At 46.6% G+C, this 24,391-nt stretch overlaps 1 protein-coding gene across 1 annotated transcript in view; it reads right to left on the minus strand.

Moving 5' to 3' along the window:
- LOC128342408 (intercellular adhesion molecule 5-like) overlaps positions 1-24,391 on the minus strand; it is a 48,589-nt gene that overhangs the window by 17,381 nt on the left and 6,817 nt on the right. Inside the window, exons 2-9 of the mRNA XM_053289669.1 lie at positions 23,107-23,196; positions 14,316-14,402; positions 13,500-13,565; positions 12,534-12,800; positions 9,978-10,295; positions 6,103-6,384; positions 5,242-5,523; positions 2,010-2,252 (exon numbers count right to left, since the gene is read on the minus strand). Of these exons, the coding sequence (XP_053145644.1) occupies positions 2,010-2,252; positions 5,242-5,523; positions 6,103-6,384; positions 9,978-10,295; positions 12,534-12,800; positions 13,500-13,565; positions 14,316-14,391 (1,534 nt within the window). The 5' untranslated portion in view covers positions 14,392-14,402; positions 23,107-23,196. The remainder of the gene's footprint in view (positions 1-2,009; positions 2,253-5,241; positions 5,524-6,102; positions 6,385-9,977; positions 10,296-12,533; positions 12,801-13,499; positions 13,566-14,315; positions 14,403-23,106; positions 23,197-24,391) is intronic.

Genomic DNA, 24,391 nt, shown 5'->3' on the forward strand with positions numbered 1-24,391 from the left:
TGGCCTTGTTCTCCTGCTGCCATAATGACTGATAATGGTTGAAGCTATTCCTTGGGGCTCAGGACACATTTCACATGCATAGGAGCTTATGGAATGTGATTAGCGGGAATATCCCTGTCTCCCTGAGGAGTTAGACAGCAAGGATAAATCAGATTTCCAGTGTTTAAAAATGGTACTTTCATCTCTCCCCCCCATGGCCCTATTCACATGTTATATTTAATACTCATACTTTGAGTGTACAGTGTACACAGGTACTGTACCCAGATTCACTTTTAAAATGAGTACAGACACAGTCATTCACACAAAACATGTACCTATGTATAGACAACTGTACATTCATGCAACATAATGTTTGAACAGGGCTTAAAAGTAGGGAGAATAAGATAACCGTATTAATTCCCTTCCTAGAAGAGAAACTCAGAGGGCTTGTAGTCTGGCTTTGCTGGGCCTATGTTTCCTGGCAGGAGACCACACTTTTTAAGGCTTAGATTCTCCTTTTTGCAACTTTCAAATAATTGCCTCCTGATCCAATAACAACCAGATCAAGAATAATGTATTAAGATTTTTGTTCCAGTTTCCCCTCAAAGTTTCATCCCGATTTCTTTTTGGCCTGTAAACTCTGCTCCATTTTGTTGTCATAAACAAAGATGTTTTACTATAACATTGGACTGTGCTGGGTTTTATTTATAACCTGCCTCCCCTGACTTCTGTAATCCCCCCCAAATTTTTTGAGGCGGGCTACAGGCCTGGTGCTAGTCCTACTTGTGCACTGCTTTGGCTACATGCTACCCGAAGGTTTCTTGGATTTTGGAGATTCCCCTTAGGCTCCAGGGAGTATCTAGTTTGCCTGACTGAACATCTCCTATCTTGTTTGGGGGGTTTAGGGGAGCACAAGGCAAGCAACCTGCCTGGGAATGGTTGGTTATGGCAGCAGAAACTCAAAAGGAGGAACTAGGGGTGTAAAGGCTTAACAAACAGAGTCCTCCACCCTTGGCTCTCTGCAGACCCTTTGACTGACTTTCCATTCAGCTGTAAAGTGGCCTTGTAGGGAAGGGTTGGGGCAGGCACTGTGAGTTAGGATTGTCCATGAAAGGCCTGTTCTGTGTCTGCTACCCCACATACATTTGTCATGAGATACTCCAGACTGGGGCCACTAAACTAGGTAGCACAATGCCACTGCACAAGCGGCCCTTATGGGTAGAATGAAGGGTCAGTATACAAGCTGCAGGCACACTCATTCCCACTCTCCTCTCCCTGCCTCGGTCTACTCGCTCTACCTAGTTTCGCCCTCTGCCACGTTATCCCCAGGCACCAGGGACATACCTATAATAGGGCAAGGGCAGACAGTTGTCTGGGGACCCACTGCCTTGGGGGCTCCCCAGAGGCAAGTCACATGACTGACTCCCCCAGCCGTGCACCTGCCCGGGCTTCCTTCAGATGTATTCATCCTCTGAAACTGATATGTGAGTGTTAAGACCTGGAGCTACCAGAACAGCATGTCTTTCTCTAGTACCATTAAATGACTTGCATCGTCCACAATTTACAAAACCTTTTAAAAAAGAATTTAGGATGGTGACATATATATTTAAATAAATAAATTTTACTATGCTTTTTGTTACCACTATACAGCCTCATTTAAGATTTTTTTACTTCATGAGCTGAGCTTCAGTGAGGGGGGCACCATTTTAAAATCTTGTCTCTGGGCCCACTCCAACCTTGCTACGCCCCTGCCAGGCACAGTTGGTAAGTGGCTGCAGGAGGCTTTTTCAAAGAGTGGCACTACAGGCCTCAAATCCAAGGCTTCATGGCAGATGACTTCCTCTCCCTGGTCATATAACTGAACAATTGCATTGTGGGTTACAACAATGTCATCAGCTCACATGGCCTCCTTGGGATACATTTATAATGCACAATCTGACTGTCTTTATTCACAGTTCATTGCAAGGTTCCCCATCCTTGGCTGCCCACTACAAGTACAAGGACGAGATTTCACAAGAACGTTAACTTACTCTCAACATGGATGGTCACATATCTAACATTGGAGCCATATTCATTGGTAGCATTGCACTGATAGAGCCCATCCTGATCCATGGTGACGCGTTGTGGTGCCCCAAGTTTAATTGGTGTCTGGTCTTTCCAGCATTCAACAGTTGGCTCTGGATTTCCCCAGGCCAAGCAGACAAAGGTCTCTTCATTGCCTTCTGTCCAGACCCAGTGACTGGGACAATGAGTATCATTCATTCGGGGCCCATCTAAAATGGAGCAGACAACATGGTTATTTTCCTTGACTGTGTCAAATGAATGCATTTGCTTAAAATAAATATTCTACCCCACCATTCTTGCCCAAGGTGGTTTGCAGCCAGGGCCAGTCCAAGCGTTGGCACTGTCCCAGGCAAGCCCAAGGTGCCACTGGCCATGCCCCCAAAGTGCTGACATCAGAGGGTATGGCTGGCACACATGTGGCCTCTCAGCATTTCCCAGCTGACCAGTGATGGAATAGGCAGCTGGATTGCTTCATCTCTCTCTCTCTCTCTCTCTCTGGAGAGAAAGCAATGTGATCCAGCCACTTAGCACTTTGCTAGCCACCTGGGGAATGCCCAAACAGGCCACACAGGTGCCCAAATGCCAACCATGCCCTCTAATGTCAACACCATGTGGGCATAGGCATGGGCCACTCACATTTCCCAGCCGACTGGCAAAACACGAAGCAGCTGGAGCTCTTCGTTTCTCTCTCATGCACATGTGAGCGAAAGGAAGGGGTCCAGCTGCTTAGTGCTTTGCTAGCCAGCTGGGAAACGCTGATGGGTGGCAGTAAAGCAGGTGAGGCGACACTCGGAGGCGGTGTGGGATGAGGCAGGATATCCACACTCACTGCCCCAAAGTGCAGGTGTATCACCTCACCTCATTGGCATGTTCCCCTGACTGACAGCCCCAACCTACAAGTTTATTATACGAAATCAACATTATGATAAACATAATAAATACTGTAAAAGCAGGAAAAACTGCAGCCCAAAGAAACCAGACACTGAGCATCTAGAACAACCCCAAATAACTAGCTAGAACAGGGGTGACAGAGCTAAGGCTCTCCAACAGTCGCTGGACTACAGCTCCCATTATCCCCAGCCACAATGGCCACTGCAGTCAGGGGATGATGAGAGTTGTAGTCCAGCCTCCGCGTGGCCACCCTTGGGCTATAGCAGGCCTGCTCAACTTTGGCTCCCCAGCTGTTTTTAGACTACAATTCCCATAAACCCCATCCATAGTGGCCAAAAGCCAGGGATTATGGGAGTTGTAGACCAACATCTGCAGGAGGGCCAAAGTTGAGCAGGCCTGGCCTATAGGATCACCATGCTCCATAAGCACAATGAATACAGGGAATAGAGCACGAGAACAGCTTCAGTGTATGGGAAGTGTTGCCAGAACAGCTTATTTTGGGGTAGCTATGGCAACCCCCCCTCCCATGTGATTTGGAGCTATGTGCTCACCGTTGCCATCATGGATACCTGAGCTAATACCGTGAACTCTGCATATGCCTTATTTGGCAAGCTGTGCAAGCTGGTTGCTCAGCACAAAGTAAGACATGGGGCAATGATGCCCAAGGTCGCAATAACAATGACTGCAGGGGAAATGATCCCCAAAAGCCTCTCTTGAAAGAGAAGGAAAACTGACAAGCAGACCCAGGTCAGGGGCTTTTCTCAAAGGGAAGTGATGAACTCCCTTTCGCAAGCCTCATGAATACTCTCAGCAATAAAAAGTGCAGCACATCCTCACCACACGTATCTCCATGCCAATGAGTTGGCGAAGGACCTGAAGGTAGTGCCGTTAGCATGGAAAAGAACCATATCTCTTCACCTGGAAGAACTCCTGGGTCTCAGGTAAGCTTTAGGTGCAGCCTCTTCAAGAGTGCAAGCACACCTTTCCAAGGCATTCCCACCTTTTTGTCCCTTCAGATCACACCCACCAGTGACCAATTCATGAAGCCATGAGTTTCATTGTAACACCCAAATTTCAGCCCCATCAGCAGAGGAGTGTACCCCATGCACTGCCCCTGGGCATGGTTTTGCCTACTGGTACCTCTGGTCTAAACACATGGCAGAGAGAGAGAGAATTCAGAGCACCTAGAAAGCACACCACACTGGGTCTCAAGCACACGCAAGTGGTAACTCTGCACCACTTGCCTCTTTTCTTTCCTGCCTTTTTGCTTTGCCCCTGCGAGGAAATCTGCCTGTGTGCCCTGCTGCAAGTGCATCGAACACGCCATTTGATTGGGATAAGATATACAAACTTCCTACCCATTTAAAAACCCCTTGCCTTCTTCCTCCTCCCCTCATCTTTGCACTCTAAGTCCTTTCTACAGTAAGCCTTGAGTTGATATATTGACAATTCAGACCTTAAGCTAAAATTCCTCTTCGTGAGATTCATATTAAGATTGTGAGGTTTTTCATGACCATTTTTCTCTCCCTGTACCCCAGTCTATCCCTAAACAAATCTGTTGCATTGCACTTTCATCTCCTAATCATTTCTAGACCAGAACTTTGCACAAATTAATTCTGTGAAAGGCTGCCCCTTCCAAGTTAAATTAATTCCCCACGTTAGACCAAAAGCATAATCAGAGTGTTCTAGCCAGTCACTCTGGGCAGATCTATCAACTGGGAGAGATACCTGGACCCCACACCCTTTAAGGCTTTAAAGGTAAGAACCAGCTCTTTGAACTGAGCCTGGAAACAAACAGGAAACCAATACAGATCACACAAAGTTGGAATAATACCTAATAACCAGGATGCAGCATTTTTCCCCAACTAAAGTTTTCAGGTGACCACACTTTTCACTTTTCAGGTACACCACATGGAGATGACCAGAGCATGGACACTTTGGCTAGACCAGGCTTCACTAGGGAAGTGCAGAATCAAATGTTTCATGCAGCACTGTCCTCTTGCACAATACTTCAGACTCACAGAAATAACTGAGAAGATTACTAGAACTAGGCCTGTGTCCAGGCATGGAGAGCTGACCTCTTTGCATAATTTTCGTGAACTGCAGAAAATTATAATTAATAATTAAATTATAATGAATGTAATTTAATTTAAAAGTTTAATTAATTTTCTAAACAAACAAACAAATAAATAATCATATTTTATATCGCCTCATATAGATATCTCTAGAATATGCTGCTTTGTTGCCAAAATTGAAGAATTCTGAAACAATAGGAATAAAAAATGGATTATAGCATCTTCTACTCACAGAAGACCGTGAGCTTTGCAAAGGTCTTCTTTACAACTGGGACTGGGTGCCCATCCACCATCAGTTCCACTTTGCATGTAAATTCCCCCCCATCGTCTTCTTCCTGGGCTGTCCGGAGAACCTGCAGAGAAGAATTGCTTGCAGATGCGAAGGTTTCCTTGGCGTCTCTGATCTGCATTTTAATGCCAGGGGATCCAGTGCCACTAGAATTGCACGTGAAGGTCACAGTCTTGTTGACAAGGACCGCTTGGGGGTCAACGTGCAGGATGGGGTCAGGCAAACCTGAATACAGGGAATACAGCAAAGAGAATACAGCAAAGTCCCCATTACCACATCGAGATTGCTTGAGTGACTATAGTTGTCATCACACTGGCTTAAGGCCTGTCAAAGGAGCTTGGCTTAGCTGACTTTTAGAAATGGTTTATCAATAGATTAGCTACAGCTGTGCTGAAACACTTCCTCCATTTTCTTTATTTTTTAAAAACCCTCTTTGGTTAAAGTGGAGGAGGCATTTGTCTCTTTTGAGGGGGCACAAAAATGAAGAAAAATTTCAGAGCTGGGCGAGTGGTTTACCAGTGACAGCAACATGTTGTTATTTCTGTCTTTTAAAACTGAAACACCTTGGCCTCTGTGGATGGCAGTGGCAGCAGCGCTTCAAGCTCTGCTCCTCTTCCTGGTAGCTGCTGGCTGCCATTTTCTTTCCCAGAATGCATTGTGAAATTTTGCTTTCTCAGTGCATTCTGAGGTATTTTGCTTTCAAAATGAAAGTAATTGTGTTAAACATATTATTCTTTCCAGTCTGGCTGGAGGAGAACTTTGCCTCAAACATTCTCAGGTGCTAATTACAGATATGATACTCACTGAAGACAGCCACAGTTTTTGTTGCAGTTCTGATTATCGGCCCCAGAGAGACTGTGCAGTTCAGCTCATGTTTTCCTACTGAGGAGGAGGATGCTTGAGCCTTGGCTGTGGCCATATCATTCCACACGTTGCTGCTGAACTTCAATCTCTCTCCAGCAAAAGTCAGGTCAAACCGGGCCTCTTTGGCTGGGAAAAGCCCAGCCACCTCACATTCCACATCCATCTCAGAACTGATCTCCAGTATGTCATGTGAGGTGTTGAGATGGGGATCCACTGAAAACACTTTGAAGGCAGTGAGAGAAATCATGTTTGTTATTTTAAAAGCAATGAGTCCCCAAATAGCAAAGCAAAACCAGTTTAGTGAGAAAGCAGCAAAGCAAGCGGTCTTGAGACAATTGTTTAGTACTGAAGAACTACAAGGATTTATTTAAAGAAAAGGTTACAAACAAATGTGAAAAAGCCTGCAGCTTAATTTCAGCTGTAATTAAGAGGGACCAAAATAAACAGCCATCTCTGGAGAGACAAAATGGGGACTAACACTGGAAGAACAAAGAGGGGAGGAGTTCAGCACTTTTATCCATGACCCTAAACCCCTGCCCCCAGTGGTCAATATGAGACATTGCAGCTGAGAGCTGATGCTGCCAGGATCCTAGCTCCATTGCATGGTGACCATGGATCAGTTTCAGTCTGTGACTCCCAAGGATGTGGGCACGCTGCTTGGAGCAGTGTGGCCTACCACATGTTCTCTTGATCCTTGTCTGTCATGGCTTAAACTATCTGGCAGAGGGGTTATTGGAGGAGGCCTAACAGACATCACAAATGCTTCTTTTAGGGAGGGCAGGACACCTTCCTGTCTAAAGTAGGCCGTTATTAGACCACTTTTGAAGAAGCCTGCATTGGACCCTTCATAGTTAAGTGATTATAGGCCCATCTACAGCCCTCCATGGTTGAACAAGGTAATTGACTCTCTCCAGTGCTTTTTAACATCTGCATGAAACTGCTTTGAGAAATAATCAGGGGATTTCGTGCAGGGTGTTATCAGTATGCTGATGACACCCAAATCTATTTCTCCATATCAACATCATTAGGAAAAGGCATACACTCCCTAAATGCCTGTCTGGAGAAGGTGATGGGCTGGCTGAGGGATAACAAACTGAGAATGAATCCAAATAAGATGGAGGTACTTAGTATGTGGGGCTGGAACTCAGGAGACCACTTCGATCTGCTTGACCTGGATGGGGTTACATCCTCCCAAATGGAACATGTACACAGTCTGCAAGTGCTTCTGGATCCCAGCCTCTCTCTGGTGTCATAGGTTGAGGCAATGGCCCAGAGGCGCTTTCTATCTGCTTCGGTGGATACACCAGTTGCATTCGTATCTTGAGATAAACAACCTCAGAACAGGGAGGGCATATGCTGATAACCTCCAGATGTGATCACTGTAATGTGCTCAATGGTGGGGCTGCCTTTGTACAGAGTCTGGAAATGGCAATTGGTGCAAAATGTGGCAGCCAGGTTGGTCTCTGGGTCATCTTGGAGAGACCACCATACACCTATATTAAAAGAACTGTATTGGCTACCGATATGCTGCAGGGCAAAATACAAGGTACTAGTTATAACCTACAAAGCCCTAAACAGTTTAAGTCAAAGGTATTTAAGAGAGTGCCTTTTTCGTTATGAGCCCCACCGCCATTGAGATCATCTAAGAGGTCTGTCTGCAATTGCCACCAGCTTGTCTGGTGGCTACACGGGGACGGGCCTTCTCTGTTGCCACCCCGAGACTCTGCTCCCTATTGAAATAAGCGCCTCCCCATCTCTGACAACTTTTAAGAAGGTGGTTAAAACACACTTGTTCCTCCAGGCTTTTAATTAGACATAGAATTTAACAGTGTTTTTAAATTTTTAAACTGATGAAATGTTTTTATCTTGTTTCAATTTGTGTTTTATTATAAATTTCCATTTATATTGGTGGTATGTAAATATGTTAAACTCGCTGAACCTGCACAGAGCATCTGTGCGGTAGTTCACTTCCTTTTGGGGGTTAGTTGGGAGAACTTGTTTGGTTGGTCCTCCCACAGCTCTCTCACTCGCTCTGTTCCTGCCACAACAGCTCTCTCACTCGCTCTGTCCCCCCCCACAACAGCTCTCTCGCTCGCGCTGTCACTCCCCCGTGCGCCTCTCTCGCTCGCGCTGTCGCTCCCCCGCGAGCCTCTCTCGCTCGCGCTGTCGCTCCCCCGCGAGCCTCTCTCGCTCGCGCTGTCGCTCCCCCGCGAGCCTCTCTCGCTCGCGCTGTCGCTCCCCCGCGAGCCTCTCTCGCTCGTGCTGTCGCTCCCCCGCGAGCCTCTCTCGCTCGCGCTGTCTCCCCCTCCCCGTGCGCCTCTCTCGCTCGCTCTGTCTCTCCGCCCCCACGCACCTCTCTCGCTTGCTCTGTCTCCCCTGCCACCTGCCTCTCTCAATCACTAGAGTCTGCGGCCACCACCAGTTGCCAGGCCAGGCCCGCCAGCGTGGGCCAGCCAATTCTCCTATTCCCCTCCCCCCAAGCCTTCTTCCTCAGTCCCCTTCCCCCCAATCCTTCTGCCCCAGCTTGCTCCCTCCTCCGTTTCCACCTCTTTCTCTCTCTTTCTCTCTCTCTCTCATTCGTGCTCCCCCCTCTCCGATTTTTGGCCTGCTTGTGTTTTCCCTGCTGGCCGTTGCCGCATCCTCCTTCCTCCAGTCCCTGGTGTCGGCGGCCAAGCATTCAGCCAGCTCCTTCCTGCAGCCCTCCCTCTAGAGAGCATCTTCCGAAGTGGCCAACTGTTTGTCTCTGCCCAGCCAGGCTCCCCCGCTTTCTCTCCCCTCCCTTCTGCCCCAGTCCGTTCAGTTCTCCTCTCTACTTGCCCACTTTCCTTCCTTTCTTTTCCTCCCCAAACGGCCACTTCCCTACGCGGCCAACCAGCCAATCCGGCGCCTCCACCGCCCAGCCAATCCGCTGGGTTGCCGGGACGCATCCCCACAGAGCCACGTCTACGAGAATTAATATAATAGATAAATGAATAAATATTCAGCAGCCATTTGCCAATGCAGCTACCAATCCAGTAACATAGGAAACTGCCATATACTGAGTCAGACCATTGGTCTATCTAGCTCAGTATTGTCTTCACAGACTGGCAGCAGCTTCTCCAAGGTTGCAGGCAGGAATCTCTCTCAGCCCTATCTTGGAGATGCTGCTAGGGAGGGAACTTGGAACCATCTGCTCTTCCCAGAGTAGCTCCATCCTCTGAGGGGAATATCTTGCAGTGCTCACACTTCCAGTCTCCCATTCATATGCAATCAGGGTGGACCCTGCTTAGCTAAGGGGACAAAGTCATGCATGCTACCACAAGACCAGTTCTCCAATCTGTGGACAGTAGGGCCTGTCCACAGCATCTGGCTTCCATGCACTCACTGCCCACTCTGGGTTGGGGGCAAATGGAAGTAGATATTTGTAATTTTAAATTACAAATGACCCTGAGCCATTTTGGAAGGGTGGTATAAAAATTGAATGAATGAATGAATGAATGAATGAATGGTGAGTGAAAGCAGGAGAACAAAGTGCAAATGAGCTGATAATCAGCAGCACTTTCTTGGCCTATCATCCTGAAGCTAGACAAAGTTGCGCCTAACCAAATTCCACAAATATGAGAATAAAATTAAGAAATCAATTTCATGGATGGAAAACAGGAGTTTTATAGCCACTGGAATGAAGGAAATCCATCACTACAACAATTTGAAAAGGTCACACCAACAATATTTATGACTGGATTTATGCCTATGAGCAGAAACTCAATTAATTCCCATCTTTTGCCTCATTGAAATTTTCTTTGAAAGAGAGACCATAGCAGTGGATCTGAACTCACCGACTGCCATTAGTGATTGGTTGTGGGAGGCCTTTTCAAAGAGCTGCCCTTCAGGCCTCAGATCCAAGTCTGCCTGGCAGCTGAATTCCTCCCCATTCTTGGATTGTTGAGCTGTTATGCTGTGGGTCACCACAACATCACCAGCTTCACGTGCAGAGTGCTCCTTAAATGTCTCCTGGTGCAGTTTCGTCTCTCCTTTCAAGAAGGTCACGGTGAGGTTCCTTCTGGGGGCGACATTGTGAACCCAACATGTCAAGTTATATTCCTTGCCCACCTCCATCTCTGGCAACGGATTCAACACTACTAGTTCCGGCGCTCCTGGAATGATATAAAAAGTGATAAGTTTTAATTACATTTTATTTGGTTAATGATATATTTAAGTAATGACAAAAGAACAAAGGATCCCTAGAGCTGACTTGGATCATGATTCAAGGATGAATCATGATTCAAGGATCATGATTCAAGGATCATGATTCAGCTGATTCATGGAGAGACCTCCTTGATGGCTGCCTCTTAAATGAATGCTCTTGCATTCATTTTAATATATTGCCATTGGTGTTGCTGGCAATGGGCCCAAAGGACTTGTCCCCAATGTTGGTTGGGCGCCCCAAAGCTCTTGCCTACCTGATTGCCCCTGTTAACTCCTGCCCAATGTATCTGGATGAAGCTGCCTGTCAGTATCTGCTCCATCTTCGAGCCTCTATCTTCCTCCCTCCGTAATGGAAAGCAGGGGGAATGGAGCTGAGCACCTTCTCCCCATTTACTCTCCCACTCTCTGTCCCTTACCTTTCCATTTGTGTGCAAAGGAGGGGGAGGCAGTCAGAGGCGTTCTTACCCCTGGACTTCGGGGCCGAAGTCCAGGGCCTTCACTCCACACTGCCCCCCCCCACAATTCTCTTTAGTCTTTCCTGGGTGGTGTGCTTTGTGCCCTCAAGAACCCATGAGTTAAAAAACGATGCTTAACTTGCAATAGGGTGAGGGAGCTCCAAAGGCCTTTAGGTCCAGGCTCCAAAATTACCTAGGTGCACCTCTGGAGGCAGTTGTGCTGGGAGGGGGGTGGCTCTTGTGGCGCATGGAGCCCTCAGTCGCATAACCAGCAGCAACCCAGATTTTCTGGGCTCAGTGGAAGGTTCTTGGTGGTGGCCCAAGAGCAAGTGGTGGGTGATTGTGAAGGGGAGGGAAGTCTTAAAAGAAAGCAAGAAAGATGTGAGCCAGGGACCCAATCTTGATAGGACCCCAATAATGTCCCTGACCAAAACATATAACTGATCTATATAAAGGTGTACTAGCAGTTAATGACTTCAAAAACTAGAAGAAAGTGTTGGATTCCTTTAGAGAGCATGAAAGGGGTTAGTTAGCAAAATAGAGGGAGGCTATTGCCAGAACCTGAGGGGTATACTCGTGTGAAACAGGAGCTGTAACCCAGAATTTGGCTTTTAAAAAGCCACATCTGGCAACCCCCCCGGCACCCAATTTTTTTAAGTACCTAGCAAAGCCTTAGGACAGGGCAAAACACAAATCCTTATCAAGAACATGCAACATACTATGGGCTAGGATTGCTGCTAAACATACTATGGGCTAGGATTGCTGCTTACACACATGGCTTTTAGCTCGCTTATCCTCCAGGATGCAGGGTGCAAATTCACATATCAGCCAGATTTACCCTGAAGTTGCAGCGGGCTATAGGGGCCCAGTTCACACATTATTTTGGCTTTCTCTAGAGTAGGGCTGCATCTTAGCCCCAATTATGTCCAGGGTAAAAAAATCCTCTATTTGCAGCAGCTTTTTCTGAAAAAAATGATGTGGTGGGGCCATTGCCAATAAATCAGCTTTTAAATCTCACACTTTGGTGTGTGTGTGTGTGTGTGTGTGTGTTTGTGTTTTAATATTTGCTGGGTGGATTTGCGGACTGGCCAAAAGTCAGCAGAGAGGGCTGCTTGGCAACTAACTGTCAAACTAACAACAACAACAAAGGTATCTTGCTGCCTCCTCTGGGATGCGATTGGTTGGAGAAAAAACCTGGAGCAAGCTGTGGGAACGCACACAGGAAAAATATCTGCAGGGATTGCGGAGAGGAGCTGACCCAATGTGAATGGTCCATTGAATCCCCCGAATTAAACAGCTGTGAATCTGCTGTGAAACAGATTTGCTCTTCAGATACCCTGTGGCATGATGAAGCCATGTCTGGATAACTTCCTAGAGATAGTTTCAAAGATATGCTGTCTAATGAATGGATTCCAGCTACTTGGTCTGGGAGTGGTGGGTGCGGGGCAGTGGGAGAACACACTTGATGCTCTGAAGAGCTGCTGATGGACCAAACGTATGACTCAGTGTAAAGCAGCTTCATATGTTCCTGGTTTTAGTTCAGTTTAAGGTTTTAGTTCAATTTCCTGAGCCACGTTTTTCTTTCCTGCTTGCCTGCTCAATCTGAGCCAGTGGCCCCTAAGGGGAGCATCCCCAGCTTCCATTGAATAGCCTCCACATTTCTTTAAAGCAAGCCCCCAAACCCCAATGTCCTTCATGAAAGATCCTGACACAGCCTAGCATGCGACTTACGGTAAACAGTGAGGGTTGCACTTTGAAGAGTTGCAGTCTCGTTGCAATAAGCGTAGCATTTTGGGGTGGAGTCCCACTCGCTGACATTTACAAGTTGAAAAGCGGCCCAAGTGGTCCCATTTCCCTTGCTCTCCGTCTTCTCCTTGGTCTCGATGCCAATTTTTGTGAGATTCTTGCAGCTGGTGCTGCAGTTAAACACAATGGAGCCTCCAAATGCCACCACAGCTTTTTCTGGCTGTATTGTCAGCAAGGCTCCTCCTTGAGCTCCTGAAAGCACAGACACACTCCACTGAGTTCCCTAATAACATCATTTACAACAAGTACAGCTTAGATATGCAGTAAGAAAAGGGAATACCAAAGACTATGCTTACAGTAGGGGGAGGTAGAAAAAAAGGACAAAACAGAAGATGATACTTCGGGCATCAGGAGCACCAATTATAGCAGACAAGGATGTAAGAAAGCAAGTATTTTCCTTGTCATATCTGTTGCTCTCAGTCTAGCTCTGGACTGTTTAAAAGAAAGCACTTGAGGCATGACTAGTGTGCCAGACTGAGACTAAAAGATGTGCATTCCTCTTGCTGTGTAATGCAGATAGCATTGCAAATCAGATGTGCATCCCAATGCATATTTGGATGTGCATATTGTTAAGGAGCTGCTCCTTATCCAGAATGTGATTTGTGTGCAGAAGCCTGTTTATGTGCACAGAGTTTTCTGGGATCAAATATCTGGAGATTCATGTTACGAATTCTCTGTGTGTGTGTGTGTGTGTGTGTGTGTGCGCGCGCTCTGCTACTCATGGTCAGAGTTCTTCTGCCTTAACCCAGTTCAGGTGTGTGTTTGTGTGTGTGTATGTGTGTGTGCGCGCGTGCGTGTGTGCTACCAGTGTATATGTCTAAGAAACAGCCTTGGAGCTCAGTCCTGGTGCATCTTGGTTCTCACAAACTGATCCAGTTTTGGGGCACTTACCTGGAAGTGTTGGGAGGAACAGAGCACACCACAGATAGCCAACGCCGAGCTGCCAGAGTGTCATGACTGAAAAAGAAGGGAGAGAAGATGGCTTTAGTTTGAAAACACTTTTTAAATGATGTTTATAGAAAATCCTTCTCATCACATCATGAATGTGGACTTTTTGCTCTTGATCCAAAGTCCATTCTTGTAACTTGAAAGATCCATATGGGCTGTTTCGCCACGAGCTGTTTCATTCAAAACTGCAGTCCTTTGTTCACTCACTGGCAAATCAGCCAGTATGGGCCCCCTTCTAGTTAATTTTAATGGCATCCACAAGAGGGGCCCCAACAAGCGCCCTGCTTGCTCTTCCCTAAGAATAGCCCTGCCAGAGAGTTCAGGCAATGCTATTGTGCTACCCTCTTGACCTAAAGGATTTCCTTCATTCTCCTCTTATCTGTTCTTCAGACCTCATTGGTAGCAGTTTTTCTAAGTGGGAGCACACAAATGCAGTGCAGTGCTTTCATTTGTGAAGTGGCAGAGCTCTGTGGGAACCAATGGGGCAGGGGAGTGGGTGATGAGGTATTTGGGGACCCTGCCTCCCTGTGTTACTCACCCACTTGCTTCAGTGCCATCCCCTTTTTCTGCTCTGAAGTGAAACTGAGAAGAGGTGGAGAGACTGGTGCAACTGGCAATGTCCTCCCTCCCTTAATAAGAATGCATTCGGGCTGTTCCGAGGAGGAGGAGGAGGAGGAGGAGGAGGAGGAGGAGGAGGAGGAGGAGGAGGAGGAGGAGGAGAAGAAGAAGAAGAAGAAGAAGAAGAAGAAGACTCCCTACCTGCAACTCCCCATCTTCTGCTCCTCTTCTTCTTCTCAGCATCTGCAGCAATGGAAAGTTCTCCAGCTATCCCCATTGTTCTACATACTGGCATGGGTGGATAGAGAGTAAAAACACGTTTGGAAAAGTACTTCTTATTGCAGCCTGGAAATAAAGTAAAGTTGTGCCGTCAAGTCAGTGTTGACTCCTGGCGCCCACAGAGCCCTGTGGTTTTCTTTGGTAGAATACAGGAGGGGCTTACCATTGCCTCCTCCCGCACAGTGTGATATGATGCCTTTCAGCGCCTTCCTATATCGCTGCTGCCTGATATAGGTGTTTCAGGATTTGAACCAGCAACCTCTTGCTTGCTAGGCAAGTCATTTCCCCACTGCGCCATTAGGTGGCATAGCCTGGAAATAAGGTAAAATGTGCCGTCAAGTCGATTTCAACTCTTGGCACCCACAGAGGCCTGTGGTTGTCTTTGGTAGAATACAAGAGGGGTTTACTATTGCCATCTCCTGTGCAGAATGAGATGATGCCTTTCAGCATTTTCCTATATCGCTGCTGCCCGATATAGTACCGGTGGTGATTCGAACTGGCAACCTTCTTCTTGTTAGTCAAGCATTTCCCCACTGCACCACTTAAGGGGACTCAGCCTAGACTTAAAAGTACTTTTAAGGCAGTGTGAAAAAGAGGTAATTCTCATTGCAGATTGCCATCAAATGACCAACAGATGGAGCTACAAACCTGTACAACACAGTAGCATGTCATCTGGTTGCAGAGCAGATAACCAGAAAGAACGCACATTTTCAGACCAGAAGCGAACTAAAAGCCCTGTCTGGAAAGGCTCCAGGAGAGTGCAGTTGCCGAGAGAAGCGCGCCTGGCAGGGAGGGTGTAGGGAGGTCAGGTGGGGGGCTGCTGAGCTATGTGGGGAGGAAGCATAGGGGCAGCATGTGCAGTCATGCTGTCTGTCAATGGAGGAGGGGTCTTCATGTTGGAAAACACCCCCCCCCACACACACACACACCAAAAGAAGTCTTGTTGCACGATGGAGAGCCCAAGTTCTGCCTGGAGTACGGGGGCTCTCCACCCACTTCCTTCCTGGGTATGTGTGTGAGAAGACAGAGGGAAGACAAAAACTTCTTCAAGCTTAGAGGACCTTTAAGTAAACATACAGTCCCATAGTTTTCCCTCTCAGCTTATACAAAGTCCCAGGCATAGCGAAGAAGAAGAAGAAGAAGAAGAAGAAGAAGAAGAAGAAGAAGAAGAAGAAGAAGAAGAAGAAGAAGAAGAAGAAGAAGAAGAAGGACTACCACCACCATGGGTGGGAGTGTGATGCCTGAGAGAAGGCTACAAACCTTAATGTGCTGAGTGGAACCAACGCTATAACTGTGGGTCCTCCAGTTGAGAGTGGAAGAGCAATGCTTCAGCACTGCTAAAGAGCCAACCCCACTGGGGACCCTCCACTAAGGATTTGAAACCTTATCAGAACCTGTCATAGCCTCTCCCAGAGACCCCTAGAATGGGTATTTTAATGCAGGCATTGAGAAATGTTTGTGAGGATCTCAAGCCCCTTTGCAAACAACTACACAAGTTTGCATGTGGTTTTGTGCACAGCTCTTAAGAGCTTAGAAACAGTGGCTGACATACCGCACAATGGGACAGCAACCTGGCAATGCTGCAGGCAGACAAGTTGTGCAAGTTACACAAATGCAAAATTACATGTTTGAGGCTACATGAAAGTAAGTCCATTATTTCCAGTGGGCTTACTCTCATGTAACACCATTTGTGCAACTTTCGTGCATGTAACATCACTAGGCTGATGTATTGTTGCACAGTATGTCAGCCATTGAGACACTAGACTGCAATGATGACAACTACAGGTGACACACACCTCCCCACCAGCCTACCAGCCTACGTCCCTTTGCCTGTCCTTCTCTCCCTACTGCTGTAGCACCAGGGCTCTTTTACACACACGCTAGAATGAGAGAGAGATTTAAGAGGAATAGTAATATAGTGGGACTGTAATACTACAGAAACCTTGCACATCAGGGACCTATGAAGCCTCCTTGTAATGAATCTGATGACTGTCCAGTATGGTCTGCCCTGAAAGGCAGTTCTTTCTTAAGCATCAGCCACAGGGGAGCCCGATCCAGACCGGCACTGCAGTGTGGGAGATCAACCCTTGGCCCCCACTATGGTCCCATTGTGGATCAGCCCTCCTGTGGCTCCTATTTTGCCCAGGAGGAGAGCATCCACTGGCATCAGTGGGACCTTCCCCCTGGGGATCTCATCTAGACTGTGGTAGGGGCAAAGAATTAACATCCTCTCCCCTCGTGTGGTTCTGATCTTGATGCCCAACAGCTGCTATTTTCTAAAGAAAACCTAAGTTTGCCAGGGCCAAACATGTTATTAACACATGATAGCATATGGTGCTTTCATGTTGTCCAGAGTCAATGATCTGGCTCGCATTTAAGCCCCATGGGGCCTCAGAGAAGTAGGAAGCAAACCTGGGATACACAAGAACTGCTCTAGCATCTTGGATTGATTCTTACGTTTCCCAGCCTTTGCACAGCCCTCACAGTGGCAAGGCTTGCTATTCTCCCTTCAAATGTGCTAGGTGGATGAATGGATGAATGGATAGATAGATAGATAGATAGATAGATAGATAGATAGATAGATAGATAGATAGATAATGATTGTGTCTGATTATGTGGTGCGGAGGAGGCTGAATTGTTAGGGCATATATTACTTTACTTTACTGTACTTTATTTTGTTTGTTTGTTTGTTTGTTTATTTGATGTCTGTACTGCCCTTCCAAAAATGGTTCAGGGTGGTTTACATCATAACACTAAAAAAAATTAACTGTTAAAATCAAAAACTGTAAAAGCAACATAAAACCATTATTAAAACAATTAAAACAGTTTCTAAACCCCTGCAAAACTAGGCCAAACCTTTACAGTTTAAAAACAGTTTAAAAACCCTGCAAGGTCAAGCCAAACAGATAGGTCTTAAGGGCTCTCCTGAAGGACGGTAATGAACTCAAATTGTGGATTTCTGCCGGGAGTGCATTTCACAGCCAAGGAGCAGCCCCAGAGAAGGCCCACCAGGTCTGAGTCGCCACCAGACGTGTTAGTGGCAACTGAAGAGGGACCTCCTCAGATGACCTTAATGTGCGGTGGGGATTGTACCGTAGAAGGCGCTCTCTAAGATAATTAGGACCTAAGCTGTTTAGGGCTTTAAAGGTAATAACCAGCACTTTGTATTTTGCCTGGAAACATATCAGCGGCCATATCGGCAGCTGTTTCAAAACGGGCATAATATGGTCTCTCCGAGTTGCCCCAGAGACCAATCTGGCTGCCGCATTCTGAACTAATTAAAGTTTCCAAACTACATACAAAGGCAGCCACACGTAGGGCGCATTGTAGTAGTCAAGCCTGGAGGTTACCAGCTGATGCCCCACTGTTTTGAGGTCATCCTCTTCAAGGAATGGGCGCAGCTGTCGAATCAGCCAAAGCTGATAGAAAGCACTCCTGGCCATGGCCTCCACCTGAGATACCAGGGTGAGGCCTGGGTCCAGGAGTACTCCCAAGCTGCGCACCTGCTCCTTCTGGGGGAGTGTAACCCCATCCAGCGCAGGAAGATCTAACTCATCCCTCAGATTCTGAGCCCCCACAATGAGCACCTCCGTCTTGCTTGGATTCAGTTTCAATTTGTTATTCCTCATCCAGCCTATTACTGCCTGTAGGCATGCATGTAGGGAAGGAATGCCATTTCCAGATGATTATTATTTATTTTATTATTTATTCAATTTTTTTATACCGCCCTTCCAGAATTGGCTCAGGATGAAGATGGAGAAGTAGATTTGGGAGTCATCAGCATACTGATAACACCCAGCACCAAACCTCCTGATGACCTCCCACAGCAGTAGATATTATTTATTTATTTTATTTTATTTATTTTTAAATTTTATATCTCGATCTTCCTCCAAGGAGCCCAGAGTGCTGTACTACATACTTAAGTTTCTCCTCACAACAACCCTGTGAAGTAGGTTAGGCTGAGAGAGAAGTGACTGGCCCAGAGTCACCCAGAAAGTATCATGGCTGAATGGGGATTTGAACTCGGGTCTCCCCGGTCCTACAGAATGGAGCCCTGAGGGACTCCATATAACAGCTACTGTTCTGAGGAGCAACTGTCACCAAGCTCCATCATCTGGAATCTACCCGAGAGGTAGGAACGGAACTCCTGCATAACAGTGCCTCCTATCCCCAACTCCCCCAGGCGATCCAGAAGGATACCATGGTCGATGGTATCGAACGCCGCTGAAAGATCCAGAAGAACCAGCAGAGTCACACTCCCTCTGTCGATTCCCTGGTAAAGGTCATCCATCAGGCCAACCAAGGCTGTCTCAACCCCATAGCCAGCTCTAAAGCCAGTTTGAAATGGGTCTAGATTATCAGTTTCCTCCCAACGCCTGGAGCTGGTCAGCCACCACTCTCTCAATCACCTTGCCCAACCAAGGGAGACTGGAGATTGGCCTGTAACTATCCATCGCTAAGGGGTCCAGGGAAGGCTTCTTGAGAAGCGGTCTGACCATTGCCTCCTTCAGACAAGGAGGCACTTTACGCTCCCTCAGCGATGCATTTATGATATTAACCAGGCTACCTCCAACAATCTCCCTGCTAGATAGAAGCAGCCAAGTCAGGCAAGGATTCAGAGAACAAGTGGTAGGCTGCACCACCCCAAGCAGCTTGTCCACATCCTCTGGAGTCACAGACTGAAACTGATCCAACCTAATACTGCAAGAGGAATTGCTGGACACCTCCTCCATAGACCCTGCAGAAATAGTGGGGTCCAAGTTGGACCGAATACAGGAGATTTTGTCTGCAAAGAACCCATTAAAAGTGTCACAGCAGGACGTTTCCGGGGACTCATTTGAAGTAGAAGCAGCAGAAATTAAACTCCTCACAATCCAGGATAGTTCTGCTGAACGCGAACCTGCGGATGCAATGTGTGCAAACCAAAATCTCTTTTTTGGCTGTATGCACTGCTACTGCATAAGCCTTCATATGGGTCCTATGTCGCATCCTGTAAATTGGTCCTATGTCGTGTCCTGTTATTGCCTGTTTTATAATAATCTCAGACATTCCTTAATTTATCTCCTATCAGTAAGTTTTCTGGGATATTCAGATGAATTTTATTTAATCTGGCTTCTTTCTGATAAATATCCAGGAATCACAGACAATGTTGCAAAAATTTGTGCTGCAGTATGCAAAAGACGATGCAAACTCATTACGGATAAATAAGGATTGTATTGGACAAAGACTGCATGCTGCTTATTGTGTTTGTAATTTTATTGGATCTGTGCATGCAAGATTGTGAAGCTTTATTTTAAGGGACCAAAATAAAGATGATTGAGTGATCGATTCTTAAGTTTGCTTCCTCACTAGTGTTTTGGACCTCTTTGCAAGATTGCAAGATGTTTCAGTGCCTTTCTGTTTCAGAGGCAGGAGGCTCTGTATGTTTTGTAGTGCCTCCTAATGGTGCAGCAGGGAATTGGCTTGACTACCAAGCCAGAGGTTGCTGGTTTGAATCCCTGTTGGAGTGTTTCCCAGACTATGGGAAACAACTATCTCGGGCAGCAGCTATCTCTGGCAGCAGTGATATAGGTAGATGCTGAAAGACAGCATCTCATACTGCACAGGAGGAGGCAATGGTAAGCCCCTCCTGTATTCTACCAAAGACAACCATAGGGCTCTGTGGTCAACAGGAGTCGACACCGACTCGACGGCACACTTTACCTTTACTGGGGACAGAAGGAGCCTGAACACCTGTTCCCCCCAGCCTCTCTTGCTCTTGTCTAGGAGGAAGAGCCAGGGTGGTATGTGTCATGCTGTGTTGGGCTTGGAGAAGGGAGAGCTGGGTTCCAGTCTGTACCTGGCTGCAAAAGTCATTGGGAGGCCTTGGCCTACTACTTCTCAGCCTGACTTATCTCACAGGCTTGTTGTAGCAGGTATAAAATTGCCAGTCTCATGTATGCTGGCCTGAACTCCTTGGAGGAAATAGATATATAGTGGCCCAACAAATGAATGCAGGCTGTGGAATTCAACTTGTCCTGCTGAAAGGTTTTGGCACAGAGAGCAGAGGTCACTTTTGATGTGTTCACACAATGCTCCAACTGAGGGAATCAAATCGACTGTTTTTGTGTTGGAGATGGAGTTCCAATGCATTGACCTTTTGCGCCAACCTTCTGAATGTTCACTCGGGGCTTTGGGAGTAGAGGTAGCTAGTGAGGGTCTCCTTACCTGTCCCTGCTTGCCTCTGCTCTATGACCCCTGCCTTGACTCCTATACACCATACTTCCTGTAGTGAGTCAGCTGTGGAGAGAAGATGGAAATCCCTCCCTCCCTCTCTCTCTACCTACCTACTTATTATGTAGCTGATAGATAGGATAGGTCTTTCCTATCTCAAATGTACTTCACCAATAAATCAGTTTAGTTCAGAATCTACAATGATCTCCATGCAAGTTACTTAAATAGCTGCAACAAATAAACTCTGCACTCTGTAACTGGAGTGGTAGATTACTTGGTGCTCTGCTAAATAATCACAAACCCCAACATTTTTTACATCAGTTATCTGCACAAATAACAAGGAGAGTGTCCTCCTTTGGTCCATGTGAGGCTGATCCCTGCTGGCTGCGATAACAGTCTGAATGAGAGACTCTCCCTTACAGGATGCTGAGATATCTAGATCAGAGTTGCAAGAGAAACCCCGCCACACCACTGAAAGTAGCAGAACCAAAAGCAGCAGTGGAGCCTATGCAGTCTTTTTATTGAATCACACATACATGTTTGCACCTAACCCAACAATTACACCCATCAGCCCATGTAGCTGACGGTCATGGCTGGTGACTGTGGCACTAGTAAGGACCATTCAACTGCCACAGTTGGCTTTGAGCACACAGGAAAGTGATTTGCACCATCGTAAGTATCCACTGAGAATAAGTTTCTAAAACTCCCAGCTCAAACATCAGTAAAATAGGAAAAATCTTCCTCATTGCAGCAGAGCACTTAAAGGGATCTTGGAATCTCCTCCACACAGGGAAGTTGCAGCCCAGCTAGGGCAGGGCTGCACAACCTTGGCTCTCTACTAGTTGTTAGACTACAGCTCCCATAATCCCTGATCATTGGCCTCCATGACTGGGGATTTTGGCAGTTGTAGTCCAACAAGAGCTGGAGGGCCAAATTTGTGCTGCCCTGTACTGGATGATGTCCTACTATGTAAAGCCCATGTGTCTAAGAAGCAGGTTCTCAGGCTCAGCTCTGGTACACCTGGCCTCTCAGATTAAGCCCTGGGCCAATCCAGATTCAGGGCACTTACTTTCCAATGTTGGAAAGGACACAACACACCACAGAAAGCCAATGCTGCTGAGCTGCTAGAGTCTCACAACTGGTACAGAAAAGAGAGAAGCTGGGTTTGGATGGAGAACACTTTATTTCGTAGGACCCCCCCCCCCAGTGTCACAGCTAGATGTTGTGCTTTAGGAAATATTTGCCTCCTTTCCCATGCTGATTCTTCTCTGCCTCCTTTCCTATATTGATTCTCTGTCTTAACTTAATTCCCCAGTCCTACCACAAACAACAACCCAACTAGCCAGCCTATCTTTGCATATTTGACCTGTGGAAGTCACATATGCAGAAACGGAAAGCCCAGAAATGTCCAGAAGCAAGAGCTGGTAGTTCCTGGTCAGTGGCAGTGCTGTACAGAGTACAGCCACTGTCATGAGATGAAACTGAAATGAATGCACATATTTGATTAGTATTTAACTCCATGAGGCTATTCACGTGCGTGTGCAAAACTGGGCTAAGGAAGCCCAGCCCAGTTTTGCACATGTGGGCGTACCGCCGGGATCGGGCCTGATCCTGGCATTACCATGGTGGCAAACCCGCCTATGGAGCCTCCCTCTAAAACGAGGTTGAGTAAGCTCTCCCTTAGCCTCAGTTTCTCACTTGTCTGTCAGCCGCGGCTGCAAGCAAGCTCTAGTGCTAGCAGGCCCTAGCGCTCTCAGGGAAAGGAGGAGGGATCCCCATAATGCACTGCACACTTGCACGTTGAATTCTTGGAGCTCTGGGGTACCCCGACTCTTGGAGCTACTGGCAGCAGGAGGTGCTCATCTGGGCTTCCGTTTCTGCAGGAAAAGGAACTGCTCGTCTGTGGGTAGGTAAGTTCTTCAGGGCTTCCTCTCTGTAAACCCTATTGCTCTTTCTCACTGGTCATGAGAAAGGGCTCAATGTTTGAGAGCCATCAATTTGTTATTCAGAGGCTAGGAGAGTAGGTGTAGCATATTTGTCATGAGATACAATTTGTTCACTTTTAAAGTGAAAAATTAAAAACATCCCATTAATTTTTTAAAATCTGATTTAATTTTTTTCTTAAATCCAAGGTGTTTTTTTAAAAAAGCATTTATTTCTGTGTACTGCAGTTGCCAGATCCAGAGAAAGAGGGAGAAGCAAGCAAATAGAAGCAGGGTTTAGTTCTACAGCATGGTATTTGAAGGCTATTGTATAATCCAGCTATACACGATGAGGCTGGAAATCGTTGACTGTGTGTTTTCAGACCCTTGCTCTTCACTCACCACCTCCTCTCTCCCAAGAAGAGAGTGGGAGGGCAGGCGCCCATTTTCACTTTGTGTTCTTGGGCTCACTCCAACCTTGCTATGCTTCTGCCTGTCTCAACATCAGCACAGCTTTCCCCTCAGTGCCTCGTAGACCTAGTTGCAATAAGCTGGTTTCTTGCTCAGGGTACTCTTACCTGCAATGATGACAGAGATGGTGAGATGGAGAAAGAGCACAGGAGCCGGACAAACGGAGGGAGGTCGGTTTGACTGCTGCTCTCTCCTTCCTGTGAATCGGCAGCATATGATGAAGAACAGCAAGCAACAGGCGGCAGAACAAGGACAGGCTTCTGCTGAGAATGGGCAACGTATCTTTTCTGCTAGCTGAAGATAAGCCGTCAGACTCTGGGTTTCTGAAAAACTCAAGGGAGTGGTTCTTTGCAAGACCAAGAGATATTGGGCATACTCCTGCCAAAGAAAAACACTTTTCAGACCCATTGGTTTCAATTGTGGGACAGGGCCTTCTCTGTTGTTGCCCCCAGGCTCTGGAATACTCACCCAGTGAACGTCTGCTCTTAGAGGTTGCCAGGCCTCTCAGCTCTTTTGCTTCTGTTGTCTTTTTTTAATAGTTGGAGGGTTTTTTGGGGGGGGGGTATTTTTGTGTGTGAGTGTTTTATGGTTTTTACTGTTTAACTGATTTTAAGGTTTTAAATGATTCATGGAATTTTATTAATTTAAACTTTTGTAAATTGCCTTACATGCTTTATGAAAGGCGGTATAAAAACTGAACAAACAATAAATAAATAAAATGCAGGAGTTCAGTAGGTGCTTAAAGTTGCAATCTACTCTCTGCACACTTTCCCGGAAGTAAGCCCCATTGAACATAGTAGGGTTAGAAGTAAACATGTGCATAACTGCACTGCACATGACAATGTAAATAAATGAAATGACGAATTCTGGAGCACCTTCTTTGATTGATTGATTAAGTGCCGTCAAGTCGGTGTCGATTCTTAGCGACCACATAGATAGATTCTCTCCCGGATGATCTGTCTTCAGTTTTGGCCTTTAAGGTCTTTCAGTGGTACATTCATTGCTGTCATAATTGAGTCCATCCACCTTGCTTCTGATCTTCTTCATCTTCTCTTTCCTTCAACTTTTCCCAGCATTATGGACTTCTCAAGGGAGCTGGCTTTTCGCATAATGTGTCCGAAGTATGATAGTTTGAGCCTGGTCATTTGTGCCTTGAGCGAAAAGTCTGGATTGATTGGTTCTATGTTTTGTTTGCTTTCCTGGCTGTCCTTGGTATCCTCAAAAGTCTTCACCCGCACCAAAGTTCAAAAGTGTCAATATTCTTTCTGTCTTGCTTCTTCAGTGTCCAGCATTTGCATCTATAGAGGGTCATGGGAAAAACCATTGTCTGGACGATTCTAATCTTTGTAAGTGTAGACACGTCACGGCATCTCAGTATCCCAGGACTTCATA

This window comes from Hemicordylus capensis, chromosome 2, assembly GCF_027244095.1.
Source record: "Hemicordylus capensis ecotype Gifberg chromosome 2, rHemCap1.1.pri, whole genome shotgun sequence".
Lineage (NCBI taxonomy): Eukaryota > Metazoa > Chordata > Lepidosauria > Squamata > Cordylidae > Hemicordylus > Hemicordylus capensis.